The 22,723-nt window shown below is 35.1% G+C and overlaps 3 protein-coding genes across 6 annotated transcripts; 1 reads left to right on the top strand and 2 right to left on the bottom strand.

Moving 5' to 3' along the window:
- Positions 1-4,271: 4,271 nt before the first annotated feature.
- LOC132052963 (B3 domain-containing transcription repressor VAL1-like) lies at positions 4,272-14,800 on the top strand. Its single transcript, XM_059444722.1, has 14 exons — positions 4,272-4,597; positions 4,669-4,841; positions 5,817-5,898; positions 5,975-6,091; positions 9,289-9,920; positions 10,378-10,474; positions 10,599-10,773; positions 11,070-11,146; positions 11,242-11,319; positions 11,437-11,649; positions 11,838-11,887; positions 12,233-12,346; positions 12,774-12,841; positions 13,828-14,800. Exons 2-14 carry the CDS (start codon positions 4,726-4,728, stop codon positions 14,550-14,552), a joined length of 2,544 nt encoding a protein of 847 aa, XP_059300705.1. The 5' UTR covers positions 4,272-4,597; positions 4,669-4,725; the 3' UTR covers positions 14,553-14,800.
- Positions 14,801-14,824: 24 nt separating this feature from the next.
- On the bottom strand, positions 14,825-16,064 carry LOC132054062 (RING-H2 finger protein ATL72-like). The gene is made up of 2 exons (XM_059446134.1): positions 15,795-16,064; positions 14,825-14,950 (listed from the first exon to the last, which is right to left on the bottom strand). Exons 1-2 carry the CDS (start codon positions 16,062-16,064, stop codon positions 14,825-14,827), a joined length of 396 nt encoding a protein of 131 aa, XP_059302117.1.
- A 1,328-nt stretch (positions 16,065-17,392) lies between these two features.
- LOC132052964 (uncharacterized) lies at positions 17,393-22,406 on the bottom strand. 4 transcript variants are annotated; one of them, XR_009414047.1, is made up of 7 exons: positions 21,452-22,406; positions 20,822-21,061; positions 19,892-20,379; positions 19,273-19,460; positions 19,121-19,187; positions 18,914-19,013; positions 17,393-17,770 (listed from the first exon to the last, which is right to left on the bottom strand). XR_009414047.1 is itself a non-coding variant. In XM_059444723.1 (6 exons), exons 1-6 carry the CDS (start codon positions 22,092-22,094, stop codon positions 18,975-18,977), a joined length of 1,665 nt encoding a protein of 554 aa, XP_059300706.1. In that variant the 5' UTR covers positions 22,095-22,405; the 3' UTR covers positions 18,786-18,974. The 4 variants fall into 4 exon arrangements, 1 of the variants encoding a protein (XP_059300706.1); XR_009414046.1 differs by lacking the exon at positions 17,393-17,770 and adding an exon at positions 18,094-18,234; XR_009414048.1 differs by lacking the exon at positions 17,393-17,770 and adding an exon at positions 18,113-18,239.
- Between the last annotated feature and the right edge of the window lie 317 nt (positions 22,407-22,723).

Genomic DNA, 22,723 nt, shown 5'->3' with positions numbered 1-22,723 from the left:
TGTCTTAGGAATTGTGCAATGCACATGAATGGCTTGGGCAGGCTATACTATTGTCTTTTTCCATAGAGCTATTATTTCGCCAAATGTGTAACCAATAAACCATACACATGCAAGGAAAAAAACAAACAAATAATGCATACATAGGAAAAGAGTAGGTTTTTTAGCCGCAATCTTGGATTTTACTTAAAAACAAGCACATTGAATTTCCTTTGGGTAGTAGTAGTCACTAGTCGTGTCCTTTGGCAATAAGCTAGGAATGGGACCAAATAAATTTATTCCCTTGCCCTTTTTACAAGTCTACAAGTAAAATAGACCAGGGAGGATGAACATCATTTGTGGTATACAGACATATATATTACATAGTTGTCCAGATGAACATGGTAAGTGTTTAACCTCTCTATATTGTAGTGCATGTGAGACAATTTCATCTAAAATAACTTAAGCAATTAGAAAGAGAATAATTTTATTTAATTAATTAAATTATTTTAATATGCCTCGGGTGCGGGTTTACTGGAGAATGTATGTTTTTTATTAGGGGTGTCAAATGAACAAGTTGAGCTGAATTTGAATGGGTCAAAATAAACTGATTTAATAAATGTCCAGGTCATTAACCCGCTCAGATTTTACTAGTACTGATCGGTCAAGAGGGGCTATAACAAATGGGTTATAACTCAACCCATCCAACTCTTTCCAACATCTTTGTTTCTTGCTTTTCTTTTATTATACATTTGTTTTAGTAGCCAAATAAAACCCGTTTCCCTTTTTGAACAGCTATATCTAGCATATATAATAAAATAAAATTATTTTGAAAAAATTGTTTATGGGTCAATTTGGGCTACACATATATTTCGTTCAAATCATCTCAACCTTTAGATGAGCTTAATTAGACGGATCAAATTAAGTTAGGTTAATAATAGGTGAATTATTAGCCCGTCCATACTTAGAAAATTGAGCAAACCATTTTTTATAAGCTAATTTTACCATCCTAATTTTTACCATTATAGAGAACCTATGGAAGGTAGACATGAATACATGTTGGTGCAGGAACAATGTCATAGCGGCAATATTATGCCGCAAATGGGTGATGCATCTTCTCCTGAATAATAGTTCTGAATTTGGTCAGTGGTATCGTGCGTACCATGATAAACCAACCGTTGTAGTAAATGTTATGGAGTATCAAAACTGGAAACAATGCCCACCTACTGTTTTTAACTTTACAAACTATGTCACCTAACTTTCACCCAACGCCCTCCCTAACCCCTAAATTCAAATAAAAAGATACAGTATTTATACGAAAGGGCGCTATCACTTCCCGCTTCTCCCTCTCGCATCGGTTTTGCATCAAATGATAAGTTCGCTATTGGACTGAGCCAAGCCTTTGAACGCATAAAGGTTTTAATCCGAGCGAGAGCTCAAACAGGTGAAGTGAGAAGATCTTGTTCGAAAGCTCCACTATTCTGAACTGCGAGAAACACTTTTGACATTCGATCAAATCAACCGAAAATCTCATCATTGGTTAGGTGGGACCAACCAAGTATGGGTTGCGCGTCCATGTTACATAATTTTTTCTAGTCAAGAATTCCATTATTGATTGAATCGGGGTGGATCAACTCATTGAAAAATAAAAAATTTATCATTTTAATACTCGGAAAGAAATGTAAAAGAAGAAGAGTCACTAAAACACGATAGTTATAGACAAACAAATAAAAAGAATAGATATCGATAGTACTATCTCAATCTTAATTTCAAGTGACTCAAATCTCTAACCTACCGGTTATGAATTATCCACTAGAGCAAACCTCACTCGTTGGTATAATTGAGGTGGTATACGTTGGGAAATTATAAAATTCCAATACAAGGATACGATGGCTCAATAATACATAATATGATCAAGTCAAAAACTATAATAAAACCAGCATGCTTATCATTTCCTAAAATAATTGTCCTTAGGTATAATCGGTTTCGCTCTCTTGATTAAGTCAGACGTACGTCCTTGTTAGTTTATAACAATAAAGCTAACGCAATAAGCATGATATCTACAACAAACTAACAATTGACTGATTAAAGATTCTTCACAATATTTCAATATTTTTCCCTATGTTTAACTCATACAATTATGTCTAAAATACTACTCCTAGAATATAAACTAAAGTTATGATATTGCTAAGAACAATCTCGTATCAAAACGGAAAAAAAAGGAGGGAAAAAAACTAACGCTAATTGAAAACGAATTCAAGTTACTATTAAATTGAACTCTCGCAAAGGTTGACATTTAAATTTCATGCTCACACATTTAGGTGTTAAAATAAAGGCTTAATGCATATGCGGCCTCTTAAACTTGCCCTTTTTTCCATTATGACACCTCAACTAAGAGTTGTTTCTATTGAATTCCTGAACTTGACCTCAAGTGTGTCTATCAAACACAATCCGACTTACATAATATATATGGTGAGTTTCAATTTCTTTTAGCCTTGCTCGTGAATTCCAATCGCACCCTACGTGAAAAATTCAACCAATTAAAACACCCCACCGATTTTAATTATACCCAAAAAGACTGCACATACATATGGAGGAATTAGATCTGCAAGATTATTTAGCCTGCTATTAATTCTCCATCACAAGAAGATACACAGATCGGATGCTAGAATCTTCACTTGATATATTAGAGCTTCAGATCACATAAGAACATTGAAAGTGCTCACATGAATAGGCTTGTATATACACATCAGATGTATAATTAAAATGGATGGTGTATTTTAATTGGTTGAATTTTCCACATAGGATGTAATTGACATTCATACGCAAGGCTTAAAAAAAAAAAATGAAACTCACCATATATATTATGTAAGTTAGATTTTGTCTGATAGACACACTTGAGGCCAAGTTCAGGGATTCAATAGGAACAACACTTAGTTGAGGTGCCAAAATGAAATAAAGGGCAAGTTTAGGGGCCGCACATGCATTAAGCCTAAAATAAACTTATTATACTACTATATGTTATGTCCCATGGGCCATGACAAATTCAAAAACAAAATCATACCCCTAACGATAATTTTAGCAATAATACTAACCACCCAAATTACGTTAATTAATTTGTTTTATTTTTATTATCGGATTATTACCGGAGTGCATGTATGGTGATACTCAACATGCTCATCATTTGTAGTCAACTAGATTCCTTGTCTTTGCCTAATGTTTTTGGAATGACTTCGTAATTACCGAGGTCATTTGTAATCAGCTTCATTTTGACCCAAATGCATGTGGCGTGACTAAAGTCTGTGCCTTAATACAAAAGGGACAAAAAGTATTTAAGCATAAAGTATTGTGTCAATATACACCACCTATTCAATTTTTATGTGACATTATTTTCCTTTCGTTCTAAAGTGAATGATGTATACTTTTTATATTTGAAAAATTATTTAATTTTAAACTTTATTTTACCTTTACTTATATGCATAATTTTATAGCCATCAAAATGTCCTCACATATTTAAGAATACAAATTTCAAAAGTCTTTCTTAATTAATTTTCTTCATAAAATTAGTGCTCAATGAAACGAATTCATATAAAATGAAATGAAAGGGTTATTTTTTCTATATTAAACTTTATGCTCACATATGAAATAAAATTGGAGTAGCAAAAAACTGACATGCTAAGCCATTATCTTTAAATGTAGAAAAAAGGTAATTTCTTATGTCCACTTGCATTTTGAATTGAAAAAAATCCTACAGAGATACAATATATTTTATTTATAGATTTTTTCAGCTAATTTTTTCTGTTCTCCTATTAAAAGGGTCATTATTGCTTAAGTAACATTCGTAATAGATTATAATACCAAGTCTCGCTAATTTATAGGATCATTTTCAAAGTAAACACCAACACAATGACATTTGTGAGGAATAACGCATGAAATCTTTGTAAAGTCAATTTCTTTGTGTTCAAATTGTAAGTATGAATATGAAATCATCACCATAATCTATAGCCTATATTATTTCTTCTCCTTTTCACTTTATTGCCTAGATCAGTCACGTTGAAATTTACCCGACTACGATAACTTTTAGTCAAAATGTAGTACAGTAAAACTTCACTTACCATTGACTGTACACATTTGAAATATTTTTTGACGTCATAATACCAAAGTAGACATGGGAATCCACGAAAGCATAGGTTCATCGTATCACTGTCCGAAAAAATAGACAAAAAAAAAAAATTAATTTGTGGATTAAATGTAATGAAAAAGGAAATTAAGTTAAGTATAGCCGATGACCTTACCGTGTCTTCAAGTGTCGTGCATGCATTTTGTGCATCCATTTTTGCTTTCTTCTCTGCATGCACTATATTCAACTTTCTCTCTCTAAGATCTCTATTATACTTTCTTCTCTCTCTATAATATATATGTACTCTAAATCTGTTCTTTGTAATTGTATCTTTATATGTTCTATTTATCTTAACCGACCAACCACCGACCATCACCGTTAATTTTACAGTGTTTGACCCACTTTTTATACTAAAGATTTAGTTCAAGATTTTATAATTTAGTGTTCATGCTAAGGTTGATGTTTCATTTTGGGTAAACCCCACATTTGATATTGAGCAAGGTAAGTTGTGTAATATTTTTTTTGGGGTTTATTTTGATCTGGGGTTAATGTTTTCTTGATTGTTTTTTTAGGGTTTTTGTTGATTGTTAAGATTTGTTGTTAAAGGTTTGATTTTTGAGGGATTCAAAATGGGGTCAATGATTTGCATGAATGAACTTTGTCGTGCTGCAACGACGTCGTCTGAATGGAAAAAAGGTTGGGGTTTCAAATCAGGTGGATTTGCTAAGCTTTGCTACAATTGCGGGTAATTAATTTCTATTGTCCTAATTGTAATTTTTTCTATGTATTTGACTTGATTTTCTGATGTAAAGGGTAGTTTGGGGATATGGGGTTTTTGGATCCCTGAAATAGAGGGGGCAAAAATTCTTGTTTGTTGCATTATGGAATTGTTCCTAAATTTAGGATTTTTAGTCAAATAGTACCAAATTTATTGACATTTTTAAATTTTTGTTACTCTGCAATTTGTGCTTCAAGAGTGAGTGTTCTTTACCTTTTCTTAGTTCTGTGATTACATATTACGCGTAATAGTTTTATTTTCGATGTTTATTTCGTAAAAATGAAGCCTTTTTTTAGGAAGGAGAAGGAAGGTGAGAATTCAAAGGACCCTATGGTGCCCTTTTGTTTTCAGTTTCTCATTTTCAAGCTTTTAACTAAAGAAAACTGAGTTTTGCATGATGATTTAGCGGTCACTGTTAATAAAGATGAGATCTTTTTAGTTTTGGGCTGATATATTTACATGTTATCCCTTCTATAGTTGAATGCATTAGGTTCCAAGATAATAACTTGCACAAATAACTTTGAGTTTGAGGCAATAGTACTTGCTTTGTTGTTCTTGTTGGTCTTTCCATGACAAATAGTATGTCAGCATATTTATCAACTGTTTCGTTGTTAATGTATCAGAAGTGTAAGTTCTTATAATTGTTACGTTACCTTATCAAATACAAAAAGGTATACGTTCTTATAGTTGGGAATTCAACTTCTTAGATTTACCTAGTATGACATTGTTGTTGCTTTGAACTCTGTATTTTTTTTATTGTTAATTTCTTTCATTCACTCTTCTTTATACAAGCATCACAAAGTAAGAGCATTTTCATCAGTCTTGAGTCTTGACATATAGTTGACTTGTAACTTTTTTGGTGTTCCAGCCTAGCTATTTGTTAGTTAATTATGCAATCAGTAAACCAAAGTTTTTGTGATGTCGCCTCAATTTTGTCTGCAGATCTGCTTTTGAGAATTTAGTTTTCTGTGAAACTTTCCACCTGGATGAATCTGGTTGGAGGGAATGCAGAACGTGTAGAAAGGTAGGTCACTGAATCATGTACTAGATTATTGCATGGTCAACTAGTGTTTTTGATTCTATCTTCATTTGGTGTGCAGCGTATACACTGTGGGTGCATTGCCTCAAAATATTTGTATGAGTACTTGGATTATGGAGGTGTTGCATGTAAAAACTGTGCAAGCCATTTGGATGGTCATTCCATCAGACCAATACAGGTTTCCTTATTCTTTTTTTTTTCTTTCATTTATTTTTGTTTTTGGTGCGGAAACTTTGTTTAGGCACATGTCTATGACGTATACAGCTAGTTTGGGGCTTGTCTGAGACATTAAACGCATCTTGGGAGTTTCATGCTTTGACATGTAGGTTTGTATATTCTTTATTAGTGGGGTTTAGTGTTTCATCGGATTATTTTACGTTAACGTTGTTGGTAGGTATATATCTACTTCATTTTAGAGAAATATGAACATAATGTCGGAGCCCTATCAAGTTATCCTGGCACTGCTTTATGCAACTTTTGCTTTTACGTGAAAAAGGAGGAAGGCATTTGTCATTGCATTGTTGAAGTGGCACATGAGATACGGAGCACGTTTCTCTCTTTTTTGAAAAGTAAGGTAATATTATTGAGTGAAAAAACTAAACCAGCATCAAGGAACTGCCGGGGTTACATCCAAGTATCAACCTAAAAGTAGAGAGATTCACAGGTTGTATTATGGGTTGATGAAGTCCAACATGGCTTCAGAATCATTTTCAATGGCCTCGTGTTCCAATAGAAAAGCAAAAGAATCCTTGTAAGTAGAAAAGGACAGATTAACCCACTGGATCTTTTTTTGTAAATTTGGCTACCAGCACAGCCTTTTATGCTGAGCATATACCGTTACCGTTCTCCAAAAAAAAATAAAAAATCAAAAGAATAAAAGTTTTAACTTTAGACAAGGAGTAGAATCCTATTTGTCTTAAAAATTCTGACATTGATTGTTTAATTGCATGGCAAGGGTATTATATGTAGGATGGACTTTATGGAAAAAGTCTTCTTTAGAAAGCTAAATGCTTCCAGACTTCATAGTTTTCGCTTAAAATAGAAAATGTAGATGGCTTAGAAGATTTTACAACATTTTTTTTTTATCGAGCGATTTTACAACTTCTCTATGCTCTAAAAATTTAGTATTATAAACATCTTAGTGAAATTTATTTTTTGAATAAAATCAGCACACTTATGAAAAAGGAGAAACGGTGAAGTTTTCTCCAACACCTTTTACTGCAATAACTCAATATGAGGATGTGTGAACACAAAATATACCCGTAGCGTCACTTTTTGGGAGATGAACCTAAAAGAGCTTGAAGTCCTTGAGCTTTGCAAAAGGGTTATGCCTCATTCACATGTTTTGCTCTATTTATTTTATTTATTGCATTTGACTAGTTTAGGAATTATAACAAAGAAAAGCTACATGAGATTTATTAGAGTATGTTAAAACAATAACTTTCATTGTGAGTAAAATGAAGTACTTTGTCAAACAATATAGTAGATATTTGACTTGTGTAGATATTGAGATAAAATGTTTAAGATTATTATAGCATGGTTAATAAAGAAGCGTTTATAATAATAATTTGGAATGTAAACTTTGAGTAGTGGTTACTAAGATATGAAATAATAATTATTAGAGTTAGTTTTACTCCTTCCTTTCAATTTAGGTGACACCATTTGGTTGGATATGCAGTTTAAGATATCATTTGACTTGTATATTTTTAAAAGTAGTAATGTTTAAACAACTTGACCTAATAGTTGAAAGAACTAGAGTAAGAGAGAAATTTCACATCTAATAAATTTGATCGGAAATCTTTACTTATCAAAAAAAAAAAAAAAAAAAATTTGGTCTGTGAATAGATTTGAATTCTAAGAACTTGTGAATGTTGTATAAAAGAATATTTATTAGTACAATGGTGTGAAATATTCTTGGATGCGCCAAAATGGAGGGGATGTAATAAAAATTGGGATATAGGAATTACTAATTTAAATTACTAGAGCAAGAATAATTTTCATTCATGGGAAGACGTCAAACTTTTTGGAATGGATCAAAAAATTAAATTGGTGATTGTTGCTGGTTACTTGGTTTTAAGCTTTGTTGCTCGGACTCTTCAAAAATGTCAACGGGTGCGTGTCGGATTCTGCAAAAGTAGTGTATTTTTGAATCCGACCCGTTTGCGACATCCAAAGTGAAGAGTCCGCACAACTTAGGTTTTAAGGTTCATCACATTAAAGAAATGGTAATGAAAATCTAGAATTGGTTGTCTACACTTTAAAATTTTGAAAGATGAAAAAAGATTTCGTTGTTGGAAATGGTCAAGAAAATTGCAAATAGAAAAGGTACGAGGGTCAAGATATTTGTATAATTGTATATAAGACGTATATACGTACTTTATTTATTTCTGTTTCTCCAATCAATCAATAAATCAATTTTTTTTTTTTAATTTTTTTTTATAAATTCTTTTGCAAGTTATTGATGTTTAGTATTCATAGGCACATATTAACTTGTGAAATTTGTCCATGTCGATTTGAAAACTTCACATAGTAATTCTGCAAATTAAGGCAGCTTTCTTTATCAAAAAAAAAAAAAAAATCTTTATAAAAAATTAAGGCAGCTTTTGCACTTAGAGCAAGCGTGCTATGTGTCACGGTTTCTAAATTTCTTAGAATTAGCTAGTCTTTTGTTTGTATTGTATCCATGCAAGTGTCATGTCCATGCAACACAGACACGACATCATTCCTTTTTTTTTTCTTTTTCCTTTTTTTATTTCTTTTGCGTGCTTTAACATTTGATATTCAGATATTCACTTGTCATACTTGATACATATTCTTTCTGGCAAGCTTACTTGGTAAATTTGAATGCATAGTCTTATCTTTATTGGTCATGTCCTAAGAAATATTTTATATATTTGGGAAGTTCTAAAAATGCAGGGTCAAAAGTATTTATCTCAAATATGGGAGAAGAGTTAGGTAAAATTGATGCAGTTTTTTCACTTAGAGCAAGCATGCTATTTATTTTGGTTTCTGGCATTATTATAATTATAAATCTTGTGTCTATGCAACGTAGAAAACCACCACCACCAGAAAGCCAAAACCCAATCAATGAAAGAAAGAAAGAAAGAAAGAAACAAATTCAAGATATTGACAAAAGCTTCTCTCTTCTGTCCTTTTTCTTTTGTTTCACTTATTATCTAATTAGAGTTCAAAATATTGACAAATGAATAGCTTCTCTTTTCTGTCTCTTTCTTTTACTTCACTTATCTAATTGGAGTTCTTTTTACGTGTTTCTGAATGTGTTTGTGCACATACATGCTCTTGTCTCTTTAACAAATTTAGCTGATGGTAAATTGACGTAATTTGAGTCTAATCATCTTATAAATGCTTTTGCAGATACCTGGTGATGATCATCCAAATGGCTCCTTGGGATCTAGGAGCGCACATCCACTTGGTGTTGAGAATAAAATGGATGAGAATGATTTCGACAGAAGAAGGACTATGCGGTTGAGCAAGCCAGTGGAGAACAGTGAGCCTGGTCAACTCTTTCAAACTCAAAAGAATGACACTAAACCAGAGACAATGCTTCCCATTGGTAATGTCAATACATGCTTTTCAAATCTGAATCAGCAGCCCATTGGAGCTTCTCTATTTGGCAAACCCGATAATGAGAGACCAAGCCAAGGAGTTAAAGATATGTATGAACCAATCAATCAGCCATCTCTAAATTTCTCTTTGAGTACTCCAATTGGTACTTCGAGTTCGGGACAGCAGCCTTTTCCTGGTGGAGATGTTGAGGGAAGGGAACAAAGCAAAAATTCTCCCTTTCAACAGGGGCAGAGGGCACGTCATATATTGCCTAAGCCCCCCAAACCTAGCCCCAATTCAGGTTCTGAATCAAACAAAGGAATGGCTTCACAGGCACGGATTGCGAGGCCGCCTGCTGAAGGCCGTGGGGGCCGCAATCAGTTATTGCCTCGATACTGGCCTAGGATTACAGACCAGGAGTTGCAGAAATTATCTGGAGAGTATCCTTAACATTCTACTATTTTTGATTACTATTAGTTATCCTTGAGTTGTATATCACCCCTAGGGCTGGTAAAATGGTTAAAAAAACAAGTAACCCATCTAATCCGACCAATTAGACATGGGTTGGATAACTATATGGATATTATCTATATTATCCCCTAATATGGATATCCATATTATCAATACCCATTTGTCTGATTGTTAATTTTCATGAGTTCTTGCTTTCTAGGAGTCTAAGCTTATTTTGACTTTTGGCTTGTGTTCTCACCTGATTATTCCTGTCGGTTAACCCATTTTTTACCCGTTTTCGACCCGCCCATATCTGACCTGATCCGTTTACCACTCCTAATCACCCCTATTTATCACAATGGGATCAACAGGCTCTACATATGGCGTCTTTTACTTTCCCTTCCCAAGTTTTGATACCAGTTATGTTTACTTTAACTGCAATTTCAGCTTAAAGTCCACTATCGTACCACTGTTTGAGAAGGTCCTAAGTGCCAGTGATGCTGGACGAATAGGCCGTCTGGTTCTGCCCAAAGCATGTGCTGAAGTAAGAGTTAATTCTTCAGATTCTTTTGTAATTGTGAAGTTTGTACAATATGATATTTTGCCTGACTCGAATGCTTAGCTCGCAATGCACCTTTTCTGCTTCATCAATACCCATTCTTATGCAGGCATACTTTCCTCCAATTAACCAATCAGAGGGTCTACCTATAAGGATTCAGGATATAAAGGGTAAAGAGTGGACATTTCAATTCAGATTTTGGCCCAATAACAACAGCCGGATGTATGTTTTGGAGGGTGTTACCCCTTGTATACAGAATATGCAATTGCAAGCTGGTGATACTGGTAAGTATTCATGCTTACTTCTTATAGAAAAAAAAAAAAAAGATATTTCATCCTTTCTTCATTATTATTGGATGTGTCAAGGTTCCATTTACTACCCCCCCAAAAAAAGGGCAATGATGGATAAGAGGTCTCTATATTGGATAGATATATCAGAGAAATCTTTTTCCATCTCTGGCAAAATGGCGAGTTATTTGACTGTAGATGCGGTCTTTCCTTTATTTCGGTCATCCATTGACTCTGTATTTGATAGTCATGTGATTTCAGATAGAACTACTGATTATGGTTTATTGTTGTAGTGATATTTAGTCGAATAGATCCGGGAGGAAAGCTTGTTATGGGGTTTCGGAAGGCAACAAACAATGTTGACATGCAGGTTATCTACAGAAACATTGTTTGCTACAGTCAGCTTTCTTTTTTGCCTTGTTATTACAGTGATTTTATTTCCCTCTTTTCATATGCAAATAACAGGATTCTCAAACGCCTCTCCTTCCCAATGGCAATGGCTCTGCAGAAACTTCATTTTCTGGCATGACTGAAAACTTTCCGGTGAGTGTTTAGCCTTCTAGGTCTTTTTGCTAAGCAAGTTTACTCACATGCTTGCAGCATTTGAATTTTCTCTTTCTCGTAATTGCGAATTCTTTTTTGTCATCGAAACATGAAAAGAATGGAGGTAGGACAAGCGATGATTCTGTGAAAATGTCAGAGAAGAAAAAGGCAAGAAACATCGGGTCCAAAAATAAGAGGCTTCTTATGCATGCTGATGATGCTATGGAACTTAGAATCACTTGGGAAGAATCACAAGAATTGCTACGGCCACCTCCGACTGCAAAGCCTACCATTGTTGTGATTGAGGATTGTGAATTTGAGGAATATGAAGTAAGTGCAACCCAAATGTGGAAAGCGTTACCCAAATTTTCTTTCTTCTTTTAATTTTATGTCATTATTCTTTTTTCATAGTCAAATTTTCTTTCTTCTTTTAATTTTATGTCATTATTCTTTTTTCATAGTCAATGATAGACAGTAGTAAATGGAAAGTCTAATGCTCTCTTTTTTCTTCTCTATAGGAACCACCAATTTTTGGAAAGAGGACGATATTTACTGCCCGATCTTCTGGGTAAGGGAAAAACTAACTACACTGACTTGAGAAATTTGATATGTTGTAGCTCAGCCTATTCAAAAAACTTCTTCCGATGTGTAAATTGTCGCATGATACCTTTTAAACTACTTATTCACCCCGCTTCTGGTCCATATTTCACCATGGAAGATGCAAAATCTTAAAAGCTCAGGACAGAGTTTTGTGTTTGTCAATATTGTTCACCTTTGCCTTTGGTCATACCAAAGCCACACATAAATGACTGATTGCCATTTCACTGTTTGGTTGCAATCTGCTGGATTTTTTTTTTTTATTGGAGTCCAATGACCTAAGCTGATTGCTGATGTCTGTTGTACCCCTGCACAGGGATCAGGAGCAATGGGCTCAATGTGACAGCTGTTCTAAATGGCGTAGATTGCCGGTCCATGTTCTCCTTCCTGCAAAGTGGACTTGTTCAGACAATATTTGGGACTCAAGAAGGTCTGTATCTGGCTTCATCCATCTCCCACTTTGAAGTCACATTTGAGACTAGACTGGTTATATATCTTTTTCATTTTTCAAGATATCACATTACTAAAAGAAAAAGAAACATTGTCTCTTTTGCCCATGTAGTGGTCTATCGGTAGTAAACCATAAATAAGGGTGTAATTCTGTTCCTCCGATTTTAGTATTATCTCAAAAATATTATATTGTAGCGAGTAGTCTGTGCAAAATGATAGTTGTTGGTGTTAGACTAATGCATCATTTTTTTTCAGATGCATTTCCGCCGAATTGTGCTATTTCATTTATTTAGCTTTATAGACACTCATCTGGATGTTTGAGTATATACCTTTGTCCAGGGATTAAATAGATGCTTTCTGAAGAATGAAATTTTCTTACCCTTTCGCTGCCAACTTCTTCTTGACAGATGCTCTTGTGCTGCTCCTGATGAGATTAATCCAAGGGAACTGGAAGCTCTGTTTAGATCTGGCAAGGGTATTGGATATCTTTTCTCATTGTTTAACAGAAATCTTCCCTCCTATATTTTTTTGCCTTTGATTCTTTGTTAATGACATGCAATGCTCTAGCATATGATCTTGAAGTAGTAAGGAAATATATATACTTGGACAAGAATGAAGATGTTTGATTTGAATGGGTTTAGTCGTTGGTAGAATTAAGATTTGATTGTGCTTTTGAGTAACGGTTTCGAAAAGGCACGTTGCTAAAAAGACACTTTTCACAAGGAAAAAGTTGTTCTATGTACAAGTTTCAAGATGAACCATCAAGTCCTAGCAGATAGTTGTATCATGTATGTATTTTGTAAATGCAAGTGATGCAAAGGAATTTCTGTTAAACAAGCTTTTCTCGTGATGCTGGCAAGTCGACTTTTCATTTATATCTTGATGTTTAGGCTCAACACACTACAATTTAGGGAATCTGCTTGATGGTAGGAGGGAAAGCTTTCTTTTTTTTTTTTTTTTTTTTTTTTTTAATCTGTGATATTTTAATTTGGAAGTCCGTATCCCTCCCCCCTCCCCCCTCCAAAAAAAAATCCCCTCAAACTGCCAAATAAATGTGTTACAAATCCATCTATAATGAAGATATCTTATACGCAAAAACTCTTGTTACACCTAAATAATAGTTTGTTGTTTTGGAATTGAAAATCTTCAATCTAGGCCCTTGTTTCATTGATGTTCCTTCGGGATTCTAGCAAGTTCGAGAGCTTCTGTGTTGCCACCCAGTTCTTGAAGGGCTTTATGATGAATGTGTCTGTAATTATATCAAAAATATTAGATGCATTATGTTTCTTGTATGTAACACTTTATAAATTGAAACATATGAATTATGCTTACCTATCAAATAAACCAAATGAATATAAGTTTCTTCTGTTACTCTTACAGCAGTTGTTTTCCAGATAGGCTTGTCTTGGTTGCCTTTGTTATATAATTTAGTCACTCACTATTATTGTCTCCTCATTTCAGATTCTAAGAGGCGAAAACTAGTAGAAAACAATGAAGATTGTGAGCCTTCCGGGCTAGATGCCTTGGCAACACTTGCTGTTTTAGGAGATAACATTGGTGACTTAGGAGAGTCTTCAGTTGGAGCCACAACAAAACATCCTCGGCATCGCCCAGGTTGCTCTTGCATTGTCTGCATTCAGCCTCCAAGTGGAAAAGGCAAGCACCAGCCCACGTGTAAGTGCAATGTCTGTTTGACTGTGAAACGTCGGTTTAAAACTCTTATGCTTCGTAAGAAGAAAAAACAATCAGAACGAGAAGCTGAGCTGGCACAGGCAAAGGATCAGGTCCCTCCTAAAGATGGATCAGAAACAGAAGGGGCGAGTGGAATAGAGTTACTTCAAATGAATCATTCCGAGAACGAACACATGAATCTCTCCGAGAACGAAAAGAATTCAAATGGGGATCAAACGGAGGAGTTTGGAGCCGGGAAGGGACAGTTGGACCTGAACTGCCATCCGAACCGGGATGACGACATGCTAGTAGAGGCGACAGCTGGAATGAGCATCACGTCACTTGTTAATGCGGCCAATCTTCCATTGGAGTATCTAACGCAGAACGGGCTCGAGAGTTTGGGGAACTCGTTGCTCTCACAAGCTGCCGGTGAGAGTGAAGGAGGAAACCATACTGATAACGGATTTGTGAAAACTGCAGATGCTGAACCGGAGAGTAAAGGTGATGAAGGGTAATTAATTCCCTATCTTCACTTGGTAATATTTTCTTTAGTTTTTTCCGATTATTTGAGCCTTTTGTTAAGATATATAGTGTTGTTCACAACCTCATTGTTGAGGAGTTATACATACTCACAGTTGAAGGAGTCTATTTTGTCTTCAATTCCTTCACTTTTTGTGGGTTCTCATACGTACTTTCTACTGGACAATGTTCTTTTTTTGGCCTAATTTGTACTGTCAAGGAAAAGCAACTAAAGTTCCAGGAAGTGTTTGCCATCATTTGCATCTTTTTAGATTGCAGCATTATTTATCTGGTGCTTGACATTTTGAGCTGCTACTTGAGTCCTCATATGCAGGATGTGAAGGTCTTGACTTGTCCTGATCTTCTTGGTGTCTATGTCTGATTCTTTGCAGCACTGTTTTTAAGTGATTCACATATTCGTTATGGAATAATGGATTTCATATAAATTTTCAGAATTGGATATTTCAATTACTAAGCTAGTTAAGCGCGCTAGTTATTTTTATTGAAAACTCGAAAACCATCAGGGTGGTTTAATCAGCTTGTTATATGGGCGAATTGCACACTAGCCGCTTTTAGGACCCCTATTTAAAGAACAACTGAAATTTATGAAGGTTTTAAAATTTAGCTGTCGCAGAATTAACGTGAGGCATGCATGTCTGAAGTGAAGTTGGGAAGTTCATATTCAAACTTTTATGTCTTGACAAGTATAATTCTTTGATATAAGCAAGTGTAATCACATCACACATTCAATACCTAGCGTGGCAAGTTCTTGAGATTATTACATTCTCCAAATTATGTATGAAATAAGAGAGTATTGTCACTACAATATAATCAATTGATGCCATATACAAATATGCTAATATTTAAAGAAGCCTCAAAATTTACTCCTTAGTCCTTGTGATATCAAGTCACCTAAAAAGATAATTATAGGTCACCACCACTTGTGATTTATAAACCTAGTAATCTGAAAATAAAGCAGGTAACAATTACAACGGGTAAATTTACACGGAAAAAATTCTTTACATCATAACTTAAAAAGTGTAAAATTGTACGCTTATTTAAGCTTGACATATAGGGTTTAAGACCAATAGTTGTCTGCAAGTTGGGCACGAAGAATGCGATGAGAACCATTTATCTATACACTTAACATGAAAACCATGATTACATCTTGGCAACATTCTCAAATTTTCTCCTTGTTGAAATTCTCCAAGGCATATTACACACTCCGTAACACAAACCATCTTCAATCCTGGCTCGTAGACTATCACTTCAATCTTTCTCAACTCACTTTTATCCAACCCATTTGATGCCAAACGTGCAATTGCAGCTTCTGCAGACTCGAAGGGAAATCTTCCGTTGTATCTCAGAACACAACGTATGATCTCCCTCAGCACAAGGGCAATTAGCAGCGGCAGTATCAGGGCTGCAAGAACTATTAGCATATAGCTAATTGAAATCGAGTTTTCGTCCTTGGTTTGGCTTGAACGAGGCAGATCATGTTGAGACATAATATAATCAAGTAATTAAGAATATTATGCGCTAGCTAACTGCTTACGAGATTTTAGATGAGATGATCGCATAATTCAACCGACCATACTCATCAGTCATCTCTTATATATAGTAGAAATCATGGCTTTGCATTTCGAGAGAGAGAAAATTCGGAAACGTATAGTGTGGAATAATATCACATGGTGAAGCTTAAAGAAAAAGAAGTATATGGTATAGAAAGCTGATAACAATTGAATGCAAGTAAGCATGTCCTGATAACATATTGGAATATTTTATTCTTTTCGAGGCTGTGTGAATCCTGCTGCCGATAGGTAGGATAAGAAAGAAGATTAATACGGTGGGTTCTGATTGTGATGACGAGATAAATAGGAGTCAGTGGGACCGTAGTATTTTCATTATTTATAAAAAATATTAATTAAAAGACCACAGAACTTAAGAGTTTAGTAGTTATGCACTAAATTTTTTGTTCCTGATATCTACGGGAACCAGAACAAGTTCTAAACGTCATGAGAAGAAGTCTAATAATCTTCCTTGATTCAGACGTGATTATTATATTTTAAGTGAAATGCAAATTAAAAGTGCGTAAACGAATCTGAGCATCCAACTTTATTATAATCTATGGAGTTTCAGAAACTCATGAAGATCTCATCTTATTTAAAAACTTAAGCAATTAGAGAGGACACAATGTTAGGTACTTAATCATTATTTCTCAATACACCTTTACATGTGTGGATTTGATTTTACCAGTTGAAAAGAGCATGCTTTTAATTACTTAATTATATTATGTCTCAACACATCCACTCACATGTCGACACCTCTAAACTGGATCTCCTACCATATTTAAGTATGTGATCAACTACCTAAAAACTGTAACTGTTAAAGATAATACACTACTTACAATATTATGTCTCAACATCGAACAGCATGTCACTTTTGTGCACGGAGAGAAGAAATGATAGAAGCGAACTGATTCGCATTCAACAATATTCTTACCCCAACAGTAAGTCAAACACGTCGTGTGTCACACCCAGAAGGATAGGTGAAAATACTGTGTATAAGGAGCTTTTATGAGCTTGTAGTAGTTGATAGTTTAGTGGGGTTTCGAATAACTTTCAGTACTTCAAAATACCTGTACAATTATTTGAAACCTCAAAGTAGTTGGTTGGCCTTATTTTGCTTGTGCCTATAATTTCAGGATTCATGTTAAGTCATGGACAGTTTGAATATCAAGTACTCCAATAAGATTACTAAATTTGGTGTTTCTAGCCAGCTATTTATCAATTTAGAAGCCAAACCAAAACAAGCAAAGCCTATCACAAAGAGGTACTAGCAGTAAATATTGCTTACAATTTGTATCCAGTGATTTAAAAAACTGGACATTATTCTAACTGTTGAGCTGATGTTCCAAGAACATTTCAAGCTAGAACACAATAAAAAAAAAGTGCTGCCATTAACTTTTAGATTCAGCATTCAGTATAATGACTTTTCTTCCCACCACAGCCCTCCTGGTAGGGAGCATTTCCCCTTAAATGGGCGTTATGCAAAGCGAATCCGGATAAATCGGGACTCAATGCCGTTACCGAACACCAGGTGGGAAACCAAAAAAGAAAATGCTTTTCTTCCCGTATAAAGGGCTACTCTTCAGTTCAATTCGAAGCCTTCCTAAATCTTGGTTCTCCAGCCATGACACGATGAAAATAGCTGCCTGCAAGTTGGACAGGATGAATGCGAGGAAAACCATTAGTCAATGCACTTAACAAGAAAACCATGATGACTTCTTGGCAACTTTCTCCCTGGTGAAATTCTCCAAGGCAGATTGGATACGCCATGACAGAAATCATCTTTCATCCTGGCTCATAAACTAAAACCCGTATCTGTCTCAACTCATCCCTTTCCAATCCATTTGATGTCAAACGTGCAGCTGCAGCTTCTGAAGACTCACAGGGAAATCTTCCATTGTGTCGTAAAACACAACGTATGATTGTCCTCAGCCCAAGGGCACATAGCAGCAAACGTAGCAGAGCAGCAAGAACTATTAGCAAACATGAGCTATTTGAAATCGAGTCGCCATTGTAGGACTGGCTCGAGATGCTCTTAGGGTTCGATGGAACCTCCATATAGTAACCAAGAAGAAATCGAGAGACAATACTCATCTCTAATAGTAGCAATCTACTCTTTTGCATTGCATGAGAGTATCAGTAGGTGAAGCTTAATATATGCATTAATAATGCAGTATGAAATTGAAGCTGCAGTTAACGAATAAATGCAAGAAAACTTTTGTCGGTTAAACATGTGGCATAAATTAATAATGTGAATATGTGGGAATATTTATTCTTGTAGCAAGCTACTGGTGCTCTACACTTTAATGTGTTGAAGATGAATATCTTCTGATTGTGATGAGAATTTACAAGTCATTGGGACCACAGAATTCAAAGAAAAAAGGGACTAAGAGCCCGTTTGGCTTAGCTTGTAAGTTGCTGAAAACAGCTTATAATAAGCTGTTGTATATAGGCTGTTTTCAGCTTTTTTGAGTGTTGGCTGGCAAATAAGCCCAAAAAAAATAAGTTGGGGTAGCCCAACTTATTTTTTTAGGCTTATAAGCTGTTTTTTTAAGCTAAGCCAAACGGGCCCTAATTGGCAGATCCTTGGAGAGCTTTTTCCACCTGAAACTGAAAAATAAGAGTTTGACCTAAAAATGGCAACTATTTCTAGAGTAAATACGAACATGCTCACAACTTTCTCTAGAGAGACATGATATACAACAGCATTCATCTGAAATGTTATGTATCAAACAAGATACAGAGGGACAGTGACATTTACATGATACAAAAAATATACAAGCCCATACCTCTGCTTAAGAAAACAAAAGGCTCTCATCATACATTAGCAAATTTCTTCAAAATAAATATCTATGAAATCATGTTTCTCCACTTGTCCTTCAAGTCAACCTGAACAAAATTGTTTAGACTTCATAAGTAGGAGTAATATACAACTTCATCCAAAAAAAAAAGTAGGAGTAATATACAACCAGTCTATAAATAGTAGTATCACTTACTGCTGTCCTTACTGCAAATATGTCACGATAAGCACCTAAGATTACCGTCCAGTTTCCGGAACCATACCTACCAAAAAAAGGAAAACATTTAGAGCGCTAAACTCTGTGTCAGTACTTTTTTAAAGTCAGAACAAGTAAGAGATGCTCCATACATCTGTACACCAGTTCTCAAAGTGTCTTCTTCCAACGTACTCCATTTCGTGGGCTTTCTCCTAGTGGTGATTTTTTTAAATTCATACTTCTTCAAGGGAGAAATTTTCGTCCTCTTCGGGCTAGGTAATGTAACCCTATTCACGCCACTTGGTGATCCTTCATTTAACTCGTCAAACAAATCGTCCCACTGTATATAAAATTCAGCATTTGTTTCCATTAGCAAGCATAAAAATGCAAATTCTTTTCCTCTATTTGGATAATTTTCCCAAATACAGTTTGTGTGCCTAGGACAGTTTTTCCGAACACGAATATGATTTTTAATGTTTATGCTCTAGTATTCCTCTGGCGAAACCACATCTAGAGCTAATATCTAGTCTAACCTCACTATTTTACAAAAAAATTTAAAAATCATTTAGTTACTCGGCAAAAAGTTTTGCACATTTTGTTACAAGAAAGCATTAATAACCAAGACAATCTTGCATGAAGACTTCAAGTTACAATCGCCCATATACATTCAAGAGCGTAATGAAGAGAATTGTGCATCAATACACCCCAAGAAGCAGCATTTGACCATTTATTTTAAGCGGGTGGAGACAAGAATTTTTTCAATGTATATACCTCAGATGTATGGGCAGCACGGTTGGAGGCAAGCAATTTTTTCAGTGCTGTAACCTCAGATGTATGGGCAGCACTGTTTCGGTTCACTCGGTTTGGCCTGGATGCAGCACTATGATGACAGTTATGCTGCGCCTCACAATTCTTCTCACTAGCTTGAACCGTTCTGCTACTGGCAACAACTGGATGAGGGGCTTTGTCACTGTTATTTTCGGCAGGCTGATGACCCGTATCATCCCTTACCACAGAAGACAAAGTGTCAGCAAGACGTATCGCATCAGGTAGAGGATCCTTCACCACAGCACGCAGCTCCGAAGAACTTAATTTAAGCGCTTCCTCAGCTAACTGGATTAAAGGTGAAGACAGTAAATCATCCTGTCTACCATATGCCTCAAGTTCCGACTCAATTGAATCACTGATCCTGACTGCTCCTCTGGTGCGTTTGAAAGCAACATGCTTCTGCCTGGGCAATGCTTTTCCTTGGCAAACTTCTGCAAGCAGAAAAAACAATCGTCTTAACATAAAACTCATATAAATTTATACAAGTCCAACAAGCAAAATGTCAAAAAAGTAATCTTTAACCCTTAATAAGGACAAAGTGATAAGGGTGGTAAAACAAGGAAATCTCAAAAGTACTTCTTTTATCTCTTATCAAGGGTGTCCATATAGACTACAGAGTCGGAAAGCACACAATTTAGCTTCTCTCTTTTTTTTTTTTTTTTTTTTTTTTTTTTTTTTTGGAATTTAGCTATTAGCACCAACATCAAGAATTTGGTCATCATTCATTGAGGTAAAGCAATAACCAGACTATAGGTAAATATAAAGAGTGTTCATACAAATTTATTATCCCAAATTTGATCATATCATAGAGTTTAATAACATAACCCTGCTTATTCAACATCCCCAGAAACATTTTTGCATTTGTAATGTTACCTTTGTCCCTTTTCCTGCAAGTCCCTTCTTCATTGACTCCTCCAACAAATGCCTTCAATGTATCATCTGCTTTCTGGATTGCAGGTGAAGGCAGTAAATCATCCTGTCTACTAGATGCTTCAGGTTCCGACTCGATAGAATCACTGATCCTGACACCTCCACACGTCCCAGCTGATGCTCGTCTGGTGCGTTTGAAAGCAACATGTTTCTGCCTGGGCAATCCAGTTCCTTGGCGCCCTTCTGCAGCAGAAGAAACAATCATTTAAACAAAGAACTCATAAAATCGATACGAGTACAACAAACAAAATGTCAAACAGTAATCTTTACCCCTTAATAAGGATAAATTGATACAGGTAAAACAAGGAAATGTCAAAAGTACTCCTTTTATCTCTTATCAAGGCTGTCCTTACAGACTATAGAAAGCAAACAATTCAGCCTTTAACACCAACATCCAGAATTTGATCATCATTCATTTAAGTAGAGCAATAAGCAGATCATAGGTATTGCATAAAGTATCATACACGCTTATTATCCGAAATTTGACCATATCATAGAGTTAAATAACAAATTCACCCTGCTTATTTAACATCTTCAAGCACTTATTTTGCATATGTAATGTTACAACATTACCTCTGTCATCGTTCACCCCTCCAAAAAACGCCTTCATAGTATCATCAGTCCGATATTTTTCTGCCACAACATCAAGAAACGGAGACCCCATTCTCTCTTTAACTTCCCCAACAAAAACCTTAACCTTATCAACAGCAAATACACATTTACTTCTCCTTATCACATTATCAAAACACCTATCTTCCCATAAAGCCGCTTCTATTTCATCTCTCCAATTCCACAACTCATCCGATACAACGCCTACATTCTCCATTTTTTCCATTAAATTAATTCTTTTTTTCCATATCCTCCTTACTGCTTCAAAATACTTTCCTTTATCACTTCCCGCCTCTTTACAATTCAAAAACTTCACAGTACACTCCACTGCAACCGCACAATACGCGGTTTTCATAACATTTGAAGCTTCAATTCCTTCTTGATGATCAAGTTCCTCAATTAATTCGAGAAATTCGAGGATTTTCTCAGTAACACAACCGTTAGAAATCTCGGATTCGATTTTTCTAAGGATTAGGGCTTTTTTGAGGTTTAAATTGTTGTTTGGGAATGGAAGAATTTGAATCAGAGTGTTGAGAATGTTATCTTCGAGTGGTTGTTGAAGTATAAATTCGAGAATCCAACGAGATATATCAGTGTCTATATCCATTTGCAAAGCATGAGATAAACCCTAAAACCCAAAAATTGATTTTTGAATTAAGTGATTGAAATTGATTTGTCGGGTCGGGTAGGGTCCGATCAAAATACTCCGGCGCTGCTCCGATGAAATAATTCTTTTGTTTGTTTCCAATGGGAATGGTGAACAGGTGAAGTGTCCTGAGTACGCTGTTAAATATTTTGCTTATTACTACTTAGTAATTTGTGCCAATTCAAAAATGGAGTTGTGGTCATTTAAATAATATTTGAATGAATAATATGAACTACAGAATACTATACTCTTAAATGTAAAACTTTTTTATAAATAAATGTTTGATTTTCTACTCATACAGGAACAGTGTTGTGTAAAGTGGAACAAAAGAATATTTAGATCTTCTTATTCCTTTTTAAGATTTTTTTAAAGAATTTACTGCACTTGTTTGAGTGCGACTGCAAGCAGGGAACACGTGTTCTTTTTTCTTTTATAGAACTGTATAATTAAATCCAATTACAAGATGATCTTCGAATAGATCATAAATTTATATCCTTTTTGTTATATTTGTATTTTCCTTTTACTTTTATGCAGGTAAATGATATAGTACAAAATAAGTAATTAATTGACAAATTTCAACTACTACTCTC

This window comes from Lycium ferocissimum, chromosome 4, assembly GCF_029784015.1.
Source record: "Lycium ferocissimum isolate CSIRO_LF1 chromosome 4, AGI_CSIRO_Lferr_CH_V1, whole genome shotgun sequence".
Taxonomy (NCBI): Eukaryota; Viridiplantae; Streptophyta; class Magnoliopsida; order Solanales; family Solanaceae; genus Lycium; species Lycium ferocissimum.
The sequence above is the reverse complement of the archived record's forward strand: the minus strand, read 5'-3'. Positions and strand labels throughout refer to the sequence as shown.